The sequence below is a fragment of the Zophobas morio genome, unplaced genomic scaffold (assembly GCF_036711695.1).
Source record: "Zophobas morio isolate AGI-343-1 ecotype UQ-CSIRO unplaced genomic scaffold, CSIRO_AGI_Zmor_V1 ptg000023l, whole genome shotgun sequence".
Classification (NCBI taxonomy): Eukaryota; Metazoa; Arthropoda; class Insecta; order Coleoptera; family Tenebrionidae; genus Zophobas; species Zophobas morio.
In genome coordinates, this window is record NW_026972128.1 from 1,075,393 (window position 1) to 1,097,301 (window position 21,909).

General features: G+C 33.6%; 1 protein-coding gene across 6 annotated transcripts in view; it reads left to right on the forward strand.

Moving 5' to 3' along the window:
- LOC135134452 (orexin receptor type 2-like) overlaps nucleotides 1-21,909 on the forward strand; it is a 185,637-nt gene that overhangs the window by 25,633 nt on the left and 138,095 nt on the right. For 4 of the 6 annotated variants that reach the window (XR_010281312.1, XR_010281313.1, XM_064063133.1 and 1 more), the window contains exons 2-3: nucleotides 20,197-20,413; nucleotides 20,483-20,572. Coding sequence is in view for 4 of the 6 variants with exons in the window: in XM_064063133.1 (XP_063919203.1) it covers nucleotides 20,259-20,413; nucleotides 20,483-20,572 (245 nt within the window). In the remaining 2 variants the exon portion in view is untranslated. The remainder of the gene's footprint in view (nucleotides 1-20,196; nucleotides 20,414-20,482; nucleotides 20,573-21,909) is intronic. The other 2 variants (XM_064063135.1, XM_064063136.1) reach the window with 1 other exon arrangement.

Here is a 21,909-nt window from a genome sequence, read left to right on the forward strand (position 1 = left end):
CTTGTAAAAATACATCCTGGGATTCTCTGTTTTATTCTAAATACCTTATTATCAAATGCGAAGTAAACACAAAATCTTTTTATTTGAAACAAGATCCTTTTCAGTAATTGGTCAAACTGATTATAAGAATAGCCCGAAGGAAGGGACTTCCATAAATAGAAGCTTGAAATTACGGCTTTGTTCTGCTCAGTCATCAATAAGTTCTTGGAAGGAACTTATCCTATTGTATGTAATATATTGTGTTTATGAGAGTGCTTGTGTGTACTTGAAACTTTGACATGAAAAGACACACTTTGAAACTTGTGGTCACTACTTGAAGCCGATTTACTTTTTTTTTGTAATGGAAACGGAATCCTAATCTTTTAGACTTTTATTTCGGTGTATTGTGTTTCTGTTTACCAAACTTTACCAGCGGTAGATACCGCTGATTAAATATTAGTGTTAGCAATAGGTGTTGATTTTTCTCATCAAGGTGCAGTGATGTTCATATGTATATTTATTTACTGTTCTAATTAGAGCTCGGCTTCGTGCAATTAAATTTTGTCACCTGCGCTTTTAGTGTCTGGAAACAAAAATTAATCACAGACATGTGGTTTTTATTGGAAAATAAGTTTGCTTCCTTTATACCTATGTAGATAATTCATTCGTTTCATGTGTCTTTTTTATTTCGCTTTGTTGACGTTTCCAATGTTAAGTCTATTTATTTTTTCTCTGAAGAATTTCTAACTCGAAAGGTTAGACATCTCAGTGAATAGCTGAAGACTGCAGTTTCGACGCCCTTTCGGTCTCATCAGTGCAGTATATTTCAGGTAATTACTATAAGTGCTTTAAGTTGGCGAGATCGACATCGAACTCGGGCACCAATTTTTTTTAATGATATGCTTGATTCCATTCAGTTTAGATAACTAAATGTAGAAACAAAAAAAAAATCAAGAGCTTACTCGAACTTAATTTTGTTTCAAAATTTACTTAATTCTTCTTCAGCATCGTCGACAATGCCCAAAAAATGTTATCAAAGCAGCAGTGATTTTGGTACTATAACTAACTGACCACTCAGGAAATCCATATGTCACGGCTGTGACAGAATGTGGACATTTTTTCCTTTTTCTTTTAAATCAGAGATATTTTAGAACAAATATCATTATCAGCATGTAGATTACAGTATCAAAAATTATTTATAAAAAAAATTGACGAGATACAATAATGGGTAAGAGACTGAGAAAACAAAATATGGCGTCACAGATGTGATTCGTAGAAAATTGAGTACAATGTTTTAAAGAAAAATTTCTATTTCTGCGAATATCAAAACCATTTTTGCTGCTCCTTTAGTACACAAACTAATGAATAGGTAACAGTTTTTGGTCATAAATTCCTTGGAATAACCCATGCAATTTTACACTGCATCATTTTAAATAGTGTCACGGCTGTGACATAAATTTGCAACGGGTGTGACTTACATACCTTGAATGTTAAAAATTATAGTAAAACTGGCATAATAAAATAAAAGAAAAACAATTTTATTAACGTTTTAATATTTTAACATTTTTGACCTGAGAACGGTTACTTTTTGTGTATTACTCACACAGTTGTAAAAACAAACAGTTTGCCTTTTGTTTCTTGATCCATGTATTTGAAATTTTGAGTACTGGAACTAAGATGAACACTCCTGAAGCACAAGAAGCGTGCAGAAGCAATGTAGACATTATTCAGTTATTTTATTTACTCCCTTTTGTCATTTTGTGGTAACTGCTAAAAATCGAAATTACATATATGTAAAGATCCCTACATATGTATACGGAATTGCAACCAAATTAAAGTAGCGGTCATTTCTACGGAACCACTCGATAAAAAGTCAAGTTGGTAGCCCTGTCATCTAGTACTTTACGCCGAACGCGGTTGGTAGCGGTAGTTGATATGGCAATCGAAACTAGCACAACACGAATGTTTCGGTTGCCCTCAGTTATGCCGCACTGTATCCCGTGCAGACTGTATGTTCTGTTCATCTATTTATTAAAATAAAATATCTACATTGACAATGGGGCCATCTAACCTGTCAAATTTTTGACACATATGTTTTCCCCCAGAAACCCGTCAAGGTCACTTACACCAAACAAATTTTGAAAATTTACACTAGGGAGTGGTTCTATAGAAAAGATCGCGACTTTACTAGATTTTCATGGCCTACCTTTGTCTAAAAACGGTTTATACTATTTATTTGCCAACAGTGTACAAGAGGCAAAGATAGAGGTCAATTTTCCTTTGTATAATTTTGTTAGAAAACCAAGGTTTGTTTCAATCCTTAGAGTTCACAGAACACTAATAATTTTGTTATACGTGCATTTCATAACACCCTGCATATATATTTTTTTAATTTCATATAAATTGCATTCACCATCAAGAACAGTTTGGAATCAATGTTAATTTCATTTAATTTTAACTTTTGTACGTTCGGAGTTGTCACACCCCTTACATTTTTTTAGAGCTTCTGCTTTTTCATTCGAAAAATTTGATGAACGCAATAGCTAGATAATCAATTTTTTATTTTGTATATCGATTTTAACTTGCGGGTGAATTGGTTTAAACCATCCCTATAATTTTTTATTAAAATACAGTCACGGCCGTGACATAAAATCTGATTTATATCCAACGCTTAAAAATACTATAGTAAGTAGATTTTAGGTGTCTTATATATGACATATTAAAATTCATCCTTCAATGTATTTATAAAAGTATTTAAGATTTTCATGTGCTTTGTTCTAGAGAAAATACAATTGAGTCAAACCAAGCACAAAGAGCTAATAAAAGTGTTAGCATGAGTATGGTTTAAAAAAAATTGGTCTAAAGAGTTTAGACAGTACTTCCCTCGCTGTCGGAAACTTGACGACTGCATGCCTATTGTGTTTTTTCTCATTACATTTTTGTAGTGGGAATTTAAAAAAAAATTGCGATGACGTCATCAACATTTTTGCAAGGACACGTATATCAGTTTGGGATAGATGTAGTGTAATACTAAGAATAAAATTATTATATTCTCAAATTTTCGGGAAAATGAATTGGGTCGTTTTGAATATTGATTTGTAATAATCAATAAAATAACGAAACAATTTACTCACGTATACGTATCCCAGGCAGCTGAAAATCGTGTATGTATAAACATTCTTAATTTAAGATGACAGGCGTAACAGCATACTTGAGAGTCAAACAGAGAAACTGTAAACAAAACGACCATCGGTTTTATTGCTTCGACTTCCGCTTATTATATAAAACATTGGGTTTTATTTTAATTCTTGACGGTGAAATTCACAATTGGTTGATTATAAACATGTCTATTTCACATTCGCGGAACCAAGTGAACGCATAAAACAAATGCAGGTCTGTAATGTTAAAGTCGATGTAAATAAGCATGCTACCCTTATGTTTCAACCGAGTTTTTCCTTTAACAAATTTTTTGTCTACCAAATTGGGTTGGTTGGGGTGTAATACTAATAATAAGTGTTGCCTTTAATTTAATCAATAAAATAAATTGACTTCATTAATTTTGTTGAACCACCTCTTAAGAAAATCTAAAAAATATGAATGGAATGATAAATCACAAGTACAAACTCATCATATTTTTTGCATTTTAGATAGGATTTATTCAGCAAAATTTAAGGGTGACGTCATCAATTTTTTTAGGAGGGATGAACAAATACATTTTGAACAAAAGTTTACCATGCTTATAATAACTTTAGAATATTCCCAAGATTTCAAAGCATTCGGTTTTGTAATTCCTGATTAAATCGATAAAATAAATTCACGCCTTCATTAATTTTTTTGAGTCACCCTGCATATGCAAATCCAAAAATATGAATGGAATGATAAATCACAAGTACAGACTCATCATATTTTGTACATTTTAGATACGATTTATTCGGCAAATTTTCGAGCTGACGTCATCAAGTTTTTGGAGGGGATAAGCAAATATATTTTGACTAAACATTTATTATGCTCTTTATAACCTTAAAACATCTGCAAGATGTCAGAGCATTCCGTTTTGTAGTTCCTGATTAAATCAATAAAATATATTTGCGCATTCATTAATTTTTTTGAGTCACTCTGTATATGCAAATCCAAAAAATATGAATGGAGTGATAAATGACAAGTACAGGCTCATCATATTTTGTACATTTTAGATATGATTTATTCGGCAAACTTTCGAGCTGACGTCATCAAGTTTTTGGAGGGGATAAGCAAATATATTTTGACTAAATATTTATTATGCTCTTTATGACCTTAAAACATCTGCAAGATTTCAGAGCATTCGGTTTTGTAGTTCCTGATTAAATCAATAAAATATATTTACGCATTCATTAATTTTTTTGAGTCACCCTGTATATGCAAATCCAAAAAATATGAATGGAGTGATAGATCACAAGTACAGACTCATCATATTTTGTACATTTTAGATATGATTTATTCCACAAACTTTTGAGCTGACGTCATCAAGTTTTTGGAGGGGATAAGCAAATATTTTTTGACTAAAGATTTCTGATGCTCTTTATAGCCTTAAAACATCTGCAACATTTCAAAGCATTCTGGTTAGCAGATTAAAAATTAAATTTCAAAATGTTGTTTTATAATTTTGATTTTTTTTCCAAAAATCTGGACGTTTCGGGTGAAAAGTCGATTCAGAGTTGTAAACTACATGTGTAGGACTATGTTATTTTATACAATTGAAAACCCATTTACTATGTACAATTTTGAAGTGACGTCATCGCTTTAGTGGTGGGGATGATTAGACAAATTTTGGTTAGCGTTTTACCATCTACATGATATTCTTAATATAAGTACAAAATTTCACAACAATCGGTCGAGTACTTTCGGAGATTATCTGTCTAATAAAAATCCGGGACAACAGACGGACAGACGGACGGACAGACGGACAGACGGACAGACGGACGGACAGACGGACAGACGGACAGACAGACGGAAATGGGAGACCTATTTCTTCGTCTTCTAGGGGTCATGAAAGATCGAGAAAACGTAAAAGTAGAGAGTCGGCCGACGGACTCGATTACAATACTTCCTTTGCTTACGCTCGGGAAGTAAAAAAGACTAAATATTTTACATTCACAAGTATTTTTTTTAGAAAAAATAGTACATTATGGAACTAGTGGATGAAGTTGAAATTTCTTCATCCGCGAGTTGCATATACTATTTTTTCTAAGAAATTAGGAAATAAATGTTTGTTTATGGTAGGTATTTTATTTTTGAAATACATTAACTGTAATAGAACAATTTGTGCAATTATCACCAATAATATTTACACTTTTATCGTAACGGCATTGTTTTCTCTCTCTCCACTTCATAAATTTTCGGTATGTTAGCTCATAAAACTTTTTAGACTTTTCGGGTATCAGATTCGAAAATGCCGCATTGGCAGCATTCAAAATTTCTTCAGAAACTTCGTCAGTCTCACTCATGTTCATTGTTTTCACTTGTGTAAACTAGCAGTATTAAACGTCAAACACTAACGGGTCGTCCAGCCTAGGCGTCATGATTTTCGAAGCGCGCGAAGCGGACGGTGTGGTCGGTGCAGGCGATACGCGACACGTTTCGCTAGCTGCGAAACGCTCAGGCTGGACGACCCGTTAAAATCGTAGACGGCCGAGTATTTTTCCACTAGAGGGTGAAATGAAATTTCATCCACTGCCAGCGATGGGAAAATGACAAACTTCAACCTTGATGAGTAGAAAAAAAATGTTATCTCGGATGATTAAGACTTTAAACTTCTGATTTTCAACATTCTCATATTTGTGCAACTTATTTAATTTTTTATTCACTCAGGAGCTAATTCTAAGTTGGTCGGCGCAATTTATCTCGAAAAATGGCGGTCGTCTGTCAAGTTTTAGCGGGTGTTGCTGTTATTTTATTCGAAAATTATAGTGAAGTTAAAGATGAAACGAAAAAAAATTACCGAGAGAGCTAAGGTGTCGTTGTTGCACCCTCGTTGCATTAATTGAAATTTTGAATTTGAAAATGCACCGTAACTGTCGGCGCAAATCGGTGGCGCAAAGGGGTGAGTTGCGCCGGTCAACTTGGAATTGGCCTCTCATAAGGCTTATTTCGTGTGGAGTTACTGCACTGTAACTCCGGAAACGCCTGTCAGAGTAATGCTTACCTCGCCCTTTAGATTTTGGTCAATAATTTTTACACCTCGATCAAGTGACTCACTTTTTATACTTAAATACATAACTCACTGTGTACCTAGAGATTTCACATATAGGTTTTAAAAAAATCTTTGCATTAAATATTATTTTTGTGCTGAATTAATTTCAAATTACTTAACCTTGCCAAACCTCTTATTGTTATTTTAAAATGGATAGATTTGCGAAATTATTACGTAATAATTTAATAAACTTAGCAAATTTTCTGTTAACGTTTTCAGTCAGATTAAGTTAATTTGACGATGAGATCTCCGATTATAAAGCAGTACTCTAATTTGTTTGTTTATTTAATTTGTTTATTTATTCAGTTTGAGTTAGTCAACAAGTATCAGTGGATACAATTACCTAAAAAGTTGGTTTGTAACTGGATTAATTGGTAACATCTTTATAGATATTAATTCACTGCAGAACTACAAACAACAGCTGAAAATTAGTAGAAATGCTCAGCAGGTTAGAAACATATAGATTCTTCATACCTACCTACAGATGTTAAACATTTTTTATAGAGACTATATTGAGCATACATGCCGTAGATAGGTGAATGTTTTTCAATATTATGCGAGGTGCCGACAGAAAAAAATAAGGAGAAAATAATCTATGCAAGAGGTTAGAACAGAATATTTTTTGGTGATAAATAGACAGCGGATTTCTGTCGGGCTACGTCACGATTATAGGTGGGGACGCGCTGCATCGCCGGGACTCAGTAGCGGGTGATAGGTAATCACTGAATTTAATTGTCACTTGATTCCATAAATACAATTAACGATTTATTAATCAAACGGCTAAGTAAATGAGAACTGGAATTAACAGCAGAGTGCAACGAAGCAGCGTTATTCTAATCTCAAATAAAGGAAGTGCAGCCGGTAACTGCAATGAATTCCCATCCCGTACGAGCCGTACCGAGTTTGGCCTTGTCTAGCCCGACAGAAATCCGCTCTCTAGTGATAAATTAACTTCCTAAGGAAGTTTAATAAAGGTATAGATCGTGTAGTGCTAAGATTTTCTAACCGAAATCTTTCTAAAAAGACAGTATATGAAAACTCCCTAGCAGGACAAATGCCATCATTATTGTTAAACCCTAGATTTTTTAAAAATTGTCTCCGAATTTTTTCCAATGAACTGATACGGATTTGCGAGAATGCAGTCTATTATATTCAAGCCTGAAACGCAACTAACCCAGTGGCGGCTCGTGACCTTTTGAAATGGGGGGACACAATTTGACTGATGAGTTAAATATGAAGATGTAAAACAGGTTGTTATTACCAATTAATAGACGAAATTGTGTGACGGAAATAAATACAAAAATGCATTCAATAAAAGTAAAAAAGGATTTCTCCATATTTGCCTTCGGTTAAAATTTTACGTTCATGGCATCTAAAAGTTCATTTTGAACAGTTTTAGGCGTTCCTTTAAAAACCGTTGCTTCTTTCAAATGATTTGATAAAGCAGAGTCCAATTAGTTGTAAAATCAATCAGATCTCGAAATATACCTGTATTTTGTGATTCCCTACTTTCGTCATGTCCACGTAAAGCAAGTTCAAACACTCCACAAAACGTTCTGCACATTATCAATCCGCCTAATATGTATATAGCGATTTTTGTGGACCCTTGCCCGAATATTATTAATATAGGCACTGTGTAGTTGTTTCCGAATGTCTGTATTACCGAGAACTCGAGAAGATTATCCAAGAATATTTATCATACGTGTTCGCGCAGAATGAAAATTAAAACCCGCGATAGTAACTCAATCCTCCCGAGCACGGTCGGAGCGGACCCCAGTCCAGTTATATCAGGCGCATATCACGCGGCTACGTAGTGTGGTTTCCAAGCAACAGTGAAAACAAAACATCTAAATCAGCCATGATTCGGTCTCTGTGCCCGGCTTTTATCAACAATAACATATCTTGAACATATCATATAACCAAGACACCCATCTTTAGATGTAAGTGGATGTAAGTTTTGATACATTTTATACAAGTAGAGCGACATAAAAAAATTAGTTTTGATAATTATGACACAAATTTCCGGATAATTTTTTGAATATTGAAAATTACTATTTTATCATGTCCAGTGTATTTGTAGACTTTGTAATTTTGGGGGGGGGCACGTGTCCTTGTGCCCCCCGGCACCAGCCGCCCCTGAACTAACCATAATATAAAACAGAAACGTATGCAGTTTTTGCCGAATGTTGTGTAATTTGAGTCATCGTTATAGGTATTGTCAATATGATAAGTAGGTAAATGTAGGTCTAGAATCGAAAGTAAATCCTAAATCCCTAACTATAATTCAACCCTCGGTGTTGGGGACACATACTTTTAAAAATATCTAGATACAGATAAAAGTATGTAGATACAGGTTGTTTTCGATTTTTTCGAAATGTATCTAGATACAAGATACAAGAAAACAGATACTTTTTGAAGCTTTGGCGAATAAAATAACTGAAAACATGTTATGTATTTTTTTATGTATTCTTTAATGAATTTTTTTAAATTAACAACATTTCGAACGTATTGTCACCTAAATTATTTCTTCTTGGTGTCAGAATTTGGTTTCCGCTACTAAACACCCATTCCACAGGTGCAGAAGAAGGGACTGTGGTATTAAATTTAAAAAATAAACATTTTACTGTAGCATAGTTGTTCAAGACTGAAAAATCTTTTCTTTTTTCCTGCAAATAGGTCGTCACTTCGCTGTTTGATGTGTCGCAAATTGTGCAATATTTATTACGTACGCTTGAAAAGAATATTTTTTTTTGTTTTTATTCCCCTACTACAGTGTCCAAATTGTGTTTGAGTATATCTAATAATTATCTCCAGCATTAAAATTAATATTTCAAAAGAATACGGGAAATGATTATTCTGTGCTGAAGGTCTGTTGTCGGCAACCTGTCATAAATTATTATTCTTCAATATCGGCTTACGATGTTTTTATGACCATGTCCGGTAATAGTCTACCCGGTGCGGCAAGTATATACATTTTAGGAAGAATTGCTGATTCCGTTTAAGTACAATTTCTTAAAAAGGTATTTAAACCCCTTATAGGATCAAAGGCTGCCTGGCAGGCCGGAATCACCAGAGTGCAACTTTAAATTTTCAGATTTTTGTTGAAACTCATTTTATTTTAATCTAGTTTCACGATTTCTGAGAATATATCACCATAAATTATTATAACGAGGGTTGTAATAATATTAATTTTATTGCCCAAGATTTACACTTAAACATAATCGGCACATTCTGGGGGAAAACGGAGCTGCCAAGCCCGCCTCGCGTTAGGTCCAACAATGAAAAAGTGATGAATACACATATGGCAACAGGAAAAGATGCTACGTTTGTCTGAAAAATAAAGATAAACAGTAACAAATATGCGATTTATGCGAGAGAAATGTATGTATTCAACATTCGATTAGTCGATTACAGTTTGTGCTAATTAAAAAAATTAATCATTATGTAACACGCAATTATTATTTTCTAAAAATAATAACATACCTTAAATATTTTTACTATGAAAATTACTCTTATTTAATAACACAAATACAACCAGCGGGTCTACCGGACCCGGGTTGCACAGGTACACAGATAAAATGCATTGCCCCGACAAGCGTAAAACGCAGTGAATAGTGAATTGTGGTTTATGATTTTTAAAATACCATCTTAGCATGTCTTAGATCTATTACTCTTCAGGATTATATTTAAAGATGTATAAGTACTGAAGGCTACAATGTAGGAAATGATGGTATTAAAAATATGAAAATTTCCGTGACAGAACACTATTAGTGGACCTCTTACCTCTATTTTTGTTTATGTGACCAAAATCACCAATATGAAATATCAAAAATTACTACTAGTATAACTCAACTAATAACTACTGAAAAAAAAAGTGAAATAAAAAAATGTATCTGTATCTGCGCCATTATGTATTATTATTATAATTAAGACAATCATTCTAGACCGAGCGCAAATTAGAACCCGAGACGCGCAGTGTCGATGCCTCTAAAGCGCTCGGTCTAGAATTGGCTTCACAAACGTAGTTAATATACTACTTTTTTCACTAATAGAAACCGCAAGACATTAAATTGAAAAAATAAACCTTGAATTTTTTGACACAAAATGATTTTTTTTTATTTCCAATCAAACCTAATTCTCCAACACAAAGAAAACCGTTTACACTTGTCGCTGAATTAATCATTTTATCTTCCACCGTCTTCCAACTACTCAAGTAATGTTAGTAGCACACATTTATTCATTTTTACCTTGTTCATTTTTTAAGAAATAAATACAAACTATTTCATGCATAACCTCAATCTCCTTTTTTAAGCTTGGTAGTAAAAGTTGAACTTTACTACCTCTAAACAAGTCGACAATTGCATGCTTCATGGATACTAGTGAAAAAAACAATAAATGACTGTAAAATCGTAGTTACCGGGCACATCAAACGCTCATGAATGAGCGCTTTACAGATCGGGAGGCCAAAAAGTTCTTTAGTCGTAGACATTAAAATTATAATCGAATGTTATTACGCGCCTGTCAAAGTCATTACTAAATTGCTTGAAACATTGAACTCTTTAATGAATAATAATTAAACTGATCGCTACTAGAAAAGGGTCTGAATTAATAGGACGAATTTGAGTAAATTGAGTTTAAAATCACTTCAGTAGCATTGGCAATGTTGAACACTAATGTCACGTATAAAGTGAGTTTTCGAGTAATTGGTAATTATTTATACCTAACGAGAATTGTTTCGTTACGAACGATCGTAGTTTGATTAATATTAAAACATTTTAAGATAACATAATAAAAAAGTAAGCTTGACGATTATTAATGATTTACAGATATATATTATATTTTACGTGGATTTGTTCGTACATGATACAAATAAAATAAAATTAAACTCAGTTAAATGTAATACAATTTTATTAAGAAACAAAAAAGTTTAAAATTTGTAAAAATAAAACAGAGCAATTTGTTGCAAACATACAAACCGGTAACTGGATACACATTAAAATGATAAATCAAGTCGTAGAAGTTGGGAAACCGAATATCGTGTTTTGTAACAAAGAAAAATTATACATCATCGGAGATAAAATCAATCCGGGTAAATCGATGTAAAGTGTTGTATTTCTAGTAAATGCCTGTTTACTGATGTAAAAAGTTAAGATCTTTTTTGTGGTGTAATGTGAATATTTTTGAACATGACAGATAACAAATTACTCAAAGTAATTGAACCAAGTTATGCTGCGGATAAACTGAAATGGTATGATAGCATACAGGAAACTCCAGTTAACCGTCAGAACCAAATAAAGTATGTGATGTTGAATATATTTCGTTAAAATATTTAGTAACTGTTGGCAGACTTCAAGCTGTTATTATTAAATTCCTCTAAAACGAAGAGAAGACCATTTAGCTAAAAAAAGCATATTAATATTTTAAAATGAGAAATTTGATAGGAGTATTATTTTAAATTTATACTTGGTTAATTTAAAGTACCTACTCTTTGATGGAAAAATAATATTTTCACTGAGTAATCGGTCTCTCTAATGTACCTACAATGAGGATTTATACATACAGCATACGTACGTTTATAGGTACTCGCACATGAGGAGTTCTATTTATTATTTGATTTCACTTATAAAATTGATAAATTAGTTTTGGCTTTTTTACTAATTCTTTCGAGTTCATGTATATTCTTAAAAATATATTCCTTGCCTTGTGTGATATAATTTATTCGTCATGAATTAATTTAGTAAATAGCATTTTTCTGGAGAAGGCATGTCAGTTTGATTTACATTAAACACACAGTGTTTTTATGAACAAAGACTTGCATGGGTAGATAACTCAGTTTACAAATGCTAAACCTTGTATCAGATTGATTGATATGTACATAATAATGAATGACGGATGTCATATTGATCTGGTAATATCATTATTGACTCACCAGTAATTAAGAGGCTGTGTTTAAATATGTCAGATATTTTGGAAGTGAAAAGCGTTTCGTTGATTAATTGATTATGCAGCATCGAATAATTACGCATATTTTTGAAACCATTTTTTTTTATCAATAATTTAAGTCTTTGTTACGTAAGTATGCCTTTTCGCATGAGCATTGTCCTAGTGTATTGTTCGAAAGCCTGTTCTTACAATTATATTTCAAATTAATTCCCTTATTAATCTAAAAGCAATTATTTTGTGGAACTAATTAAGATGAGTGATTATTACAATGAGTCTACTTTGAATACATTTCGTGCATATAAAGTGTTAATAAGATGCAGCGTGTGCATAGGAAAGCAAATTTCGTTAATTACGCTCAAGATAAAAGAGGAAAGCAAAATACAAACTGAAGCGTTTAATTAGCATTAGCGAATTTCAGATAATAGATCGAAGTGAGGGAAACTGTAGATTGTCAAATTTGATCATCAGATTTGTGTGTACCTATGCATTATTGGTTACTTTCGTCACTATTTATGCATAGAAAAGATTGTTCATTCCTTTAATTTTTAAGCCCAATTTGCAGGTAATAATGAACATTCTTTTATGTTCTACACACCACGTATAAATTGAATTTACTTTTATTTACATATACTTTTTTTTAAATAGTTATTGGAGGACATACATATAACTTTTTGAAAATTCAAATTCTATGCTCAATTACTTTTCGGAAATTGTTAATTCTGTCTCCAACTTAAACCTATTTTGTCGTCTCGCCGAGCTACAATCATAAACTAGCTTTGTGATTGTGATGCATAAATAGTGATTCATGCAACTAGTGAGTAAAGTGTATCTTTTTCTCACGAGAAGGAAAATAGGCGAGTGCGCAAATCCGCCGAATGAAAAAAATCCATTTTACTCACGAGTTGCATACAAAATTTTGTTCACGCTCGTAACAAAACTCAACAACCACCAACTTCAAAAACTTTTTATTTTGGAACATATATATTAAATGTAGCCGTATTTGCCGTCTTGACAATGTTTTCGGGGGTGCATTGTGCGAGCACACAAATTACCACAACACACCGAGAAAATTAATGCAAACCAGTTGTGTTGATGAATTATCGTAACAACGGCAGGCTTCTATGTTTTACTTCCGTTATAAATACTGCTCTAACATTTTGTGAACATTTACTTGTTACTTTAGTTGGCAAATCACATATTGTACTTTAATTTTTTTTTTATATATAACATTATTATAATAGAAAACACATGGGTATTTACTTTAATTAAGCCAATCATCATTTTGTCAAAAAATACAAAAGCAACATATTTTTGGTTTTTATTATTTTTTAAGAGAAAATTAATGACTTCGTATACTTGTTTAATTTATATAAATTGACAACGCAGATTTAAAACTCCATCCGTGTGTCCCTGGATCGACGCACTCTTTTTTTTTAAATATTTTTCACTCAAATGCGTGAAAAAATGAAACGCTATGACACTTTTTTCACGCTTCTAGTGCGATGAAATAAACGTATCCTTTATAAACAAACATTAATAAAAAATGTTAGACTTTTTTTAACAAACATTAAAAAATGTTTTACTTCCTCTTGTCTTGTTAAAGCTCGTTTACTGTCGTCTGAATTAACTCGGTAAATTAGCCTTTACACGCACCCTGCCTGTAAAGCGTTACCGTGGCAGCTTTACAGGCACCGTGCCTGTAAAACGTTGTCATGACAGCACCGGAATCAAACACACATTCGCTGCGTCGGCCTTTTTCTTAATCTCACTAATACTGTGCTAATACTAACGTTAAAATCACCTTCAAACTCTTCATCTTCATCGAATTCCACAATTAACAGAGCTCAGAAACAAAATTAAACTATTTAAATTATCAATCGAATTTACAAATTGACAGTCCCGTTATTTTCAAACAATTCAATTTTCCATAGTTACCGGAGCAAACTATGAAAAATGACTATAATTTCTATGACTGTAATTTCAAGTAAAATTTCTAGAGATGCCAAAGTTGTTCAGGATTTTCAGCAAGAGGAAGTAAAACGTTGTACGCGGCTCGCTTGCAACTAGCCTTTACTGGGGCTCACCGGATTACAGGGCTCGCTCCTACGTCGCTCGCCCTGCAAACATTCCGGCTCGCCCGTAAAGGCTAATTTACTAAGCTTGCCACGTAAATAACTATTTCCTACAACTGTGCGATTTTGTGACTATTACCTAATTAAAATTACCTTAGAAACCATTTGAAAGAAACAGTATTTCAAACTTGTTCGTTTTGCTTTCGGAAATGAAACATGTGCTTTTTGTTTTCAGAAATGTCAAATTGACACAAAGTTTTATTTTTTATAGAAATTTATTACTACACTATTACAGTGACTGATATTAACCGAACCCTCGATTGAACGTGAAATTTGAGTATCGATCGAAACAGTGTTAATGTCTAATTGTTGGTTATTCGCCGACACGCTCCCGAAATTCCAAGAATCAACGCAACCGACAATGATAAAGTTGATTAATAGGAACAAATTAAGAGTTTAATGTGTTTATCTTCGTCATTAAATATTTGGTATCATAAGGAATTTATAAAATTCCTCCCTGGTGAAAGTTTTTGATTTTTTACTTTTAAACCCATCATTCTTACGCTTCAAAAATAGTATATTGTTTTTTAAGGAACAAAAATGAGACTTTTCGTGGCGAATCTGTAGGTTTGACGGCCGAGCGCGCGAAGCCGGCAATTACAAATTAGCCACGAAAAGTCATTTTTGTCCGTATAAAACATGCTATTTTTTCTACAAACGTGAAACTGGATCCAATTTATTGGACATGAAAATGTTGAAATCTAAGAAATTGTGACAAAAATCACTTATACGATAACCAACTTGTATTCTAAGGTCTAAAAAATTCAGACACTTGATCATAAATCATAATCACCAAACAGGTAGGTACCTACCCCTTACTTTTTCTGCCGCTGGTGACCGGCAGAAAAAAAGCGAAAACAGCCTAGGCAGAAAAATTGGAGTCACTATACTCTATAACCTTGTGATTTTTTTCTTTCAATATCGATATAGTTTTTCACTTTGATGTGAAAATAGGTCAGTGGCAAATTTACTCACCGAAAGGCCTTTTCTTCTTGTTTAATATTCCAATTTGAGCTATTTAAAACAACCTTCACCTAAATATGCCACCTTTAAAATCTGTAGAGGACAAGTTCTAGCAATCAAAATACCTTTGATTCCATCACGTACTTCTACAAATACTATCATTTTACAGTATTTTAAATGTTGTTACGTCTTATAACCTCACTTTTTTCACGATATTTTTTCATGATGTCTTGAGCAAAAAAAACATGACTAATTAATTATAAAATGTTAATCATAGCAAAACTTTTCAATGATTTCAGCAAATTATAAATTTTCTTATGTATTATTTTCATATTATTATATTAAGACTATTCTTGATTGTGCATGATGATTGATTAATTTAAGTGACAGTTATAATTCGAACCTTCGCCTCTGACCACGGTGGTAGAAGTAAGGTGTGGAAACCTCATTCATAACCAACGCGCGGAATAAGATCTCAGGCGTTCGACCCAGTGCTGTCGCGTCGATACTTTGATTACAAATGTATTTTCTTTTTGGATTATATCAACATAATATAACATTTCAAGATAACAAATCGGTGGTCCTGTGGTTGAAAAATTAAAAAGGGCACCGAGTATTATTATTTGAAGTAATATAGTACTGTAAAAGTAGTATTATTATCAGCAGTGAATACTAATAGCGTGACGCACTGGTAAGGGCCTTGTGGACCAGATAAAATGTCCCCACTACTCGCCATAAAACACACCTTACTTCAACTGGGGGATTGCACCCGTAAGATATAATTCCGCGCACTGTTCATAACTTTCCTCAAAATCATTGGTAGAAAACACAAATCGCGTGGTTTGGATTATATGTCATTAGCTGTCCACACCGCAGCGACGTCTAGAGAAATCAGTTAAAATTAAGTAATAGACAACTGCATTAATTCTTTGACATTTATGCCAATGTCATTTATTACCCAATCACAAATGTCGAATCATCCACCAATCACACAATTCACACCAAATACCAGCCACAAACCGTAATGGTGTGATTTATTTTCCCTCCAACGAATCTGTCACTTAATTAATTCATAAATACACTGACAAGTTGAAATGTTAATACATAGATGGAGATACTGTGCGGGATACTATTTCGTAGTAAATAAGCCTACTGGGATGCGTGTTTTATTCAACAAATTGGTGCGGTTTGTTTTCACACCTTATTTCTACCACCGTGGCTCTGACCGACTGAATTGTGACAAATGACATATGACAGTTGTTTGTGATTGACATTGGCAGCGCAAAACACTAGTAACAGTGAGAACATCAACATCAACACATAAGACTGTTAGGCTTAAATTTCATTGGTTGATTTAGCGGCAGCAAAAAATTTTTGCAGCCAAAGCAGAATTTTTTTTTCTGTCAAGGCAGTGAAGTAGGACTTTGTATTTATCAATTGAGGTATGCAATGACCCGCATTTCTGACATTTGAAGAAATAGTACAGGGTCATTATAAAATACTGTAGTCAACTCACCTATGAAAAACAATTGAAATTTTTCTCGTGCCGCTAATCACCAAAATGATTTCAACTCTTTTGAAATGTCACGAACGTCGAAACAAATCTATCAAATGTGTCAAAAATTGAAATGCCAGGTTTGCGGTTTAATTTCATTTTAAATAGACACGAAAATACGCCAGGCCAGAGCATTAACGGTTGCAGTGTTATCGAGCATTTGTGAACGCCACTGCAATACATTTCAGCTTCAAAAATTGTAAATTGTCAGAAAAACGTTTAAGGGGTTTGTCATGAATTGCACCTAGGAAAGTCGATTGGAGTTGAACAGAATAAATCATCTGGTCTGTTCTGCAAAGAAGCAATAATTTTTCAAATAATGAAATCCAAAAAGTAAGGTTAAATTTGTCGAAACCAATGAACACGGTAATTAATTAAAAAATTACATTTTTATAGGTACCCTGAAGGTAAAAATTGTGAAAAATCACGTAATGGACAATGGCAGAGCAAGTCTTATCACAGTTAACGAACAGTACCACTGTTTTAAAATGACAATGAGTAATGAGTTTTTGCAGTAAATAATTTTGCCAAAGTGGTGATCCCGCGAAAGTTCAGTTTGTAAATTGTAAGGAATCGTCAAAACATTGTGCAGACGTGGTTTGTGACCGGTGCTTTTCTCTTGAAAAAACAACTGAAAGCCTTGATCTTCATCCCTACAATAGGTGAAAACTGCTATGTCCAAACATTACCTTCAGCTTTGCAGTTTCTAGATATCTGAAACATACTAGATCTGCATAATAGGAATGTCAAAGAAGTTCTACAAAACACGCCCACATGGCTATCCTAATATCAAGATCTTTCAAAATTTCTATAATAAAAAATATGAAAAAAACAATAACATTTCAGGAGTATAGTGTTAAGAGTTCTGTAGATGATTATGAGATCTCTTGAAACAACAGAATGTTTAATAAAGATTTTTAACCTTCCTAATAGTAAAGTTACAATTATTACTAAACAGTAAGTTGAAGTAAGTTTTAAATTAAGAGAATGCAACTAACACAGAAAGAAAAATGAAAGTTACTGTAAATAAAAAACTTTATTGCAGTACCTACATACACTTTCTACATCCAATTTTGTTTATTGATCACATTCATTTACTTTAAAAAGTATCGGGCCTATGAATCGTCGTCTAGAAACAGCTAACCACACACCAACCTTCACTGCGTGTAATGGTGTTTCTTTAAAAGGGTGAGTATTTTCTATACACCAAATTCTGAAGTTCTGTGAGTTGACATAGCCTGACAGATGAAACCAGGCTTCATCAGAAAAGAACGACAAATCGAGAATCCTGTTATGGTCCATATTAGCTTCAAACCAACAATACCCAACGCGGGGAGGAAAATCAACTGGTTGCAGCTCCTGAACCAACGAAATCTTATATGGATGCATATGTAACTTCTCTTTTACGATTTTCTGGCACATGCTGTATGGTACTCCGGACTGTAAAGAGTTTTGACAAAGCTTTATTCAGACTTTGTTCCATTCTCATCCTTAAATCTTCAACAACACTAACTTGAGGTCTCCCCGTCAGTTGGCGTTAAAAATAAAAATTCCAATATTAGTGTAATCCTTTCCACAAAACTGAAAAAGGCGGCACACAATGTCACCAAAGTCATGGCCTTCCTTGACTACAATATTTTATAATGACCCTGTATATTATTAGCCAAGGTTGCAGAGCCAAGCATTCTAGACCGAGCGCAAATTAGAACCCGAGACGCGCAGCGTCGAGGACTCTGAAGCGCGAGGTCTAGAAGTGGCTTTGCAACCGTGGTTAATATACTATTTTTTTCACTAGTAGAAACCATAAGACAATAAACTGAAAAAATAAACGTTCAATTTTTTGACGCAACATGATTTTGTTTTGATTTCTAATCAAACTTAATCTAAATCTTCAACACAAAGAAAACCGTTTATACTTGTCGCTGAGTTAATCATTTTATCTTCTACCGTCTACCAACTACCATGCGTATACTCAAGTAATGTTTGTAGCACATATTTGTTCATTTTTTAAGAAATAATCACATCAAACATTACGTACATAACCTCAATTTTTCTTTTTGAACCGGTGGTCGCAAAAGTTGAATTTGCTACCTCTAAATGAGTCGACATTTGCATGCGTCATGGCTGCTAGTGAAAAAAAGAAATTAATCTCGAATATTTGCCAATATTGGCATTATGGTTTGCACTCAAAGTAGACTTCAACAACATTGAAAAATGGCTCCATAAGGTGGAAGACTTGTAAACTTTCGACTTTTCGCTGAAGTACGCTAATAATAATAAGTAATAACACGTTCTCGGATGATTTTTGAACTTTATTGCGTTTGCACCAAGTCTTGAAATTATCATATACCATTTGGTAGCGTTCTTTTGATTGTGCGGGTAGTGTAGCACTTACTGCTTCCTTTGCTGCGTCACATAATTCGGGTGGAGTGCAACATTCACTACTACAATCACTCATTTTTGAACTAGCACAAGCGGACACGACAAGTAAAAATGGCAACTGAAAACATTGAAACACGTAAAATTATCAATAAAATACCTTAGCAACGCATAAATGGCACTAACTTGAAGGAATGTATCAATTTAGTGAAATTTAATTCTAGATTATTGTAAAGAAATCCTTCCAGTTGTGGGAAAAACGCTGTTTATAACACATACCGAAAAAGGTTACGTTCACGCGTGCAGAAAATTCTACACTTTTGCGTAATATAGTTCTTTTTCAGCACTTGTTATAAAAATAACTATTGTTTGCTTGTGCGTAGATACTAATTAGTTATTTTCAATAATATAATTTAATTGAAAATAACGCAACATCGTAAGAAATGAACAGAAAACCTTCTTAGCTCAATATTTCAATCTTATTAATTGAAAGCCAAGTCCTCATCGACTTCTACTACATTTGACAACGTGGGCGCTAAGAACCAGTCTTAAATAAACTGATTTCGGTTAAGTTCAGTCGTCTGAGTCGAAGCTAATAGCCTGTAATATCTAACACAAACCCAACCGCAACATCTACAAACTCACTTTTGCTTTCAGCATTCCGATCTACTCGCCCAAATCGAGTTAATACTTTTGCTGGGTCAATAACTGATTACGCAGATTACTTCCGCATAGTATTTATTTGCGGCTTAATTGAATCCGAACCCAAATCAAACAAAAAACCTAAAAGGCTCTCATCCTGCAAGCTTACAGCACTTTTTCAAGATTTTCCAACCTTTTATAGTTCGCGAGACACTCTTATCTGGAGATTACCACCAAGTGGCGTACTCAATTTAGCATTTTCCTTTTAAAAGTGTGGGATCTTGTGTCAGTTTAGAGCTTCCGAGTTTTCAGAGTGGCATTTTCAACAACTATACGACGTTGTTTATAGCGTGTTAACTCGGTTTTTGTTTCAGATGTTAGCCGGCCGTCGTGCTGAAAAATGTGATTGCCGAAAGTGAAGACATTCTGAAAAGACATGAATGATTCAAATTCCACCGATTTAGACGTTGAGGAACTTTTGAGAACAAACCAGTTTCTTGTGATCGGACTTTATGTACCGGTGTTTGTGACAGCGTTACTTGCGAATGTTTTGGTGATCTGGGTTGTGATCAAGGATCAGTATATGCGAAGGTAAGAAGAACCGAAAATGCCATTTTATTCTGACAGCAGACGAGAGCGAAAGATTGTTTTCATTGATAGGTTACGTCAGAGGTCTCTCAGTGATGCAATGTTTGTACAAATGCAAGGCAAAAATCACCTTAGACTAAGCAGAAATCTTCGTAGACGAGTGTGAGTATTTTGATCCCGATTTACGTGCTGTAAATATGCAAAATTTTTGGTCGATAATGCGCAGTTTTTTTTGTGCAAAATATAGTATTTGAACAGATCTGAAATATGTATATTAAAACTAGACAAAATGTAAAATTAGATCTTGTAACAGTTCGTTACTTTGACATATCTACCTAAATACCTACTTCATTCGGACATCGGAATTCTAATCCTTTTTTCTGCTATAGAAGTTAAAATTTACTTTATATCTAGAATTATTGTTTAGGTAATCCATACATAAATATTATTTGTGCTATTACTAATATGATGAACATTTAAAGAAGGCAAATTGCCTAAGCTCCTGCACTTTCGTCATGGTCAAATTCAAACGATCCTCCTGGACTTTCATTAAGATTGTTTTACAGGAGGTGGACTATCAAGCGTTGCAAATTTTAGTTGAATATCCACGCATCCATAGCAACGAAAATTTCAGTGGTAGTACGAATTTTTAGTTTTTTTACTTTATTCGTGTTGTCAATGACAGTGTGAATAAAGTGTTGCTATAATAGTATATTATTAGTCAAGGTTGCAAAGCCAAGCATTCTAGACCGAGCGCAAATTAGAACCCGAGACGCGCAGCGTGGAGGGCTCTGAAGCGCGAGGTCTAGAAGTGGCTTTGTAACCGTGGTTAATATACTATTTTTTTCACTAGTAGAAACCATAAACTGAAAAAATAAAAGTTCAATTTTTTGACGCAACATGATTTTGTTTTGATTTCTAATCAAACTTAATCTAAATCTTCAACACAAAGAAAACCGTTTATACTTGTCGCTGAATTCATCATTTTATCTTCTACCGTCTACCAACTACCATGCGTATACTCAAGTAATGTTTGTAGCACACATTTGTTCATTTCTTAAGAAATAATCACATCAAACATTGCGTACATAACCTCAATTTTTCTTTTTGAACCGGTGGTCGCAAAAGTTGAATTTGCTACCTCTAAATGAGTCGACATTTGCATGCGTCATAGCTGCTAGTGAAAAAACATTTTATTCATCCTTTCGATTAAACTATTGTTTTAATAGCGAGATTTAACATACAAAATGAACATCTTATTAGTAGAAATTGGAAAAAGTAATATAACATGACTGACATCACCTAATTTGGTTTTTCTGTCATTATTTTTCGACGTTTGAAAAATTGGTTTGTAATGACTTAATGAGGTTTGTAATTTTAAATTGGCAATTTTTTTTAGGAAATATATCAGGCAATAAACTATGTACTCCTCCAGAGATGCTGTTATGGCAGTTAGCACCTTTACATTCCTCGTGAAAATAATTTCAAAAATCTGGTAA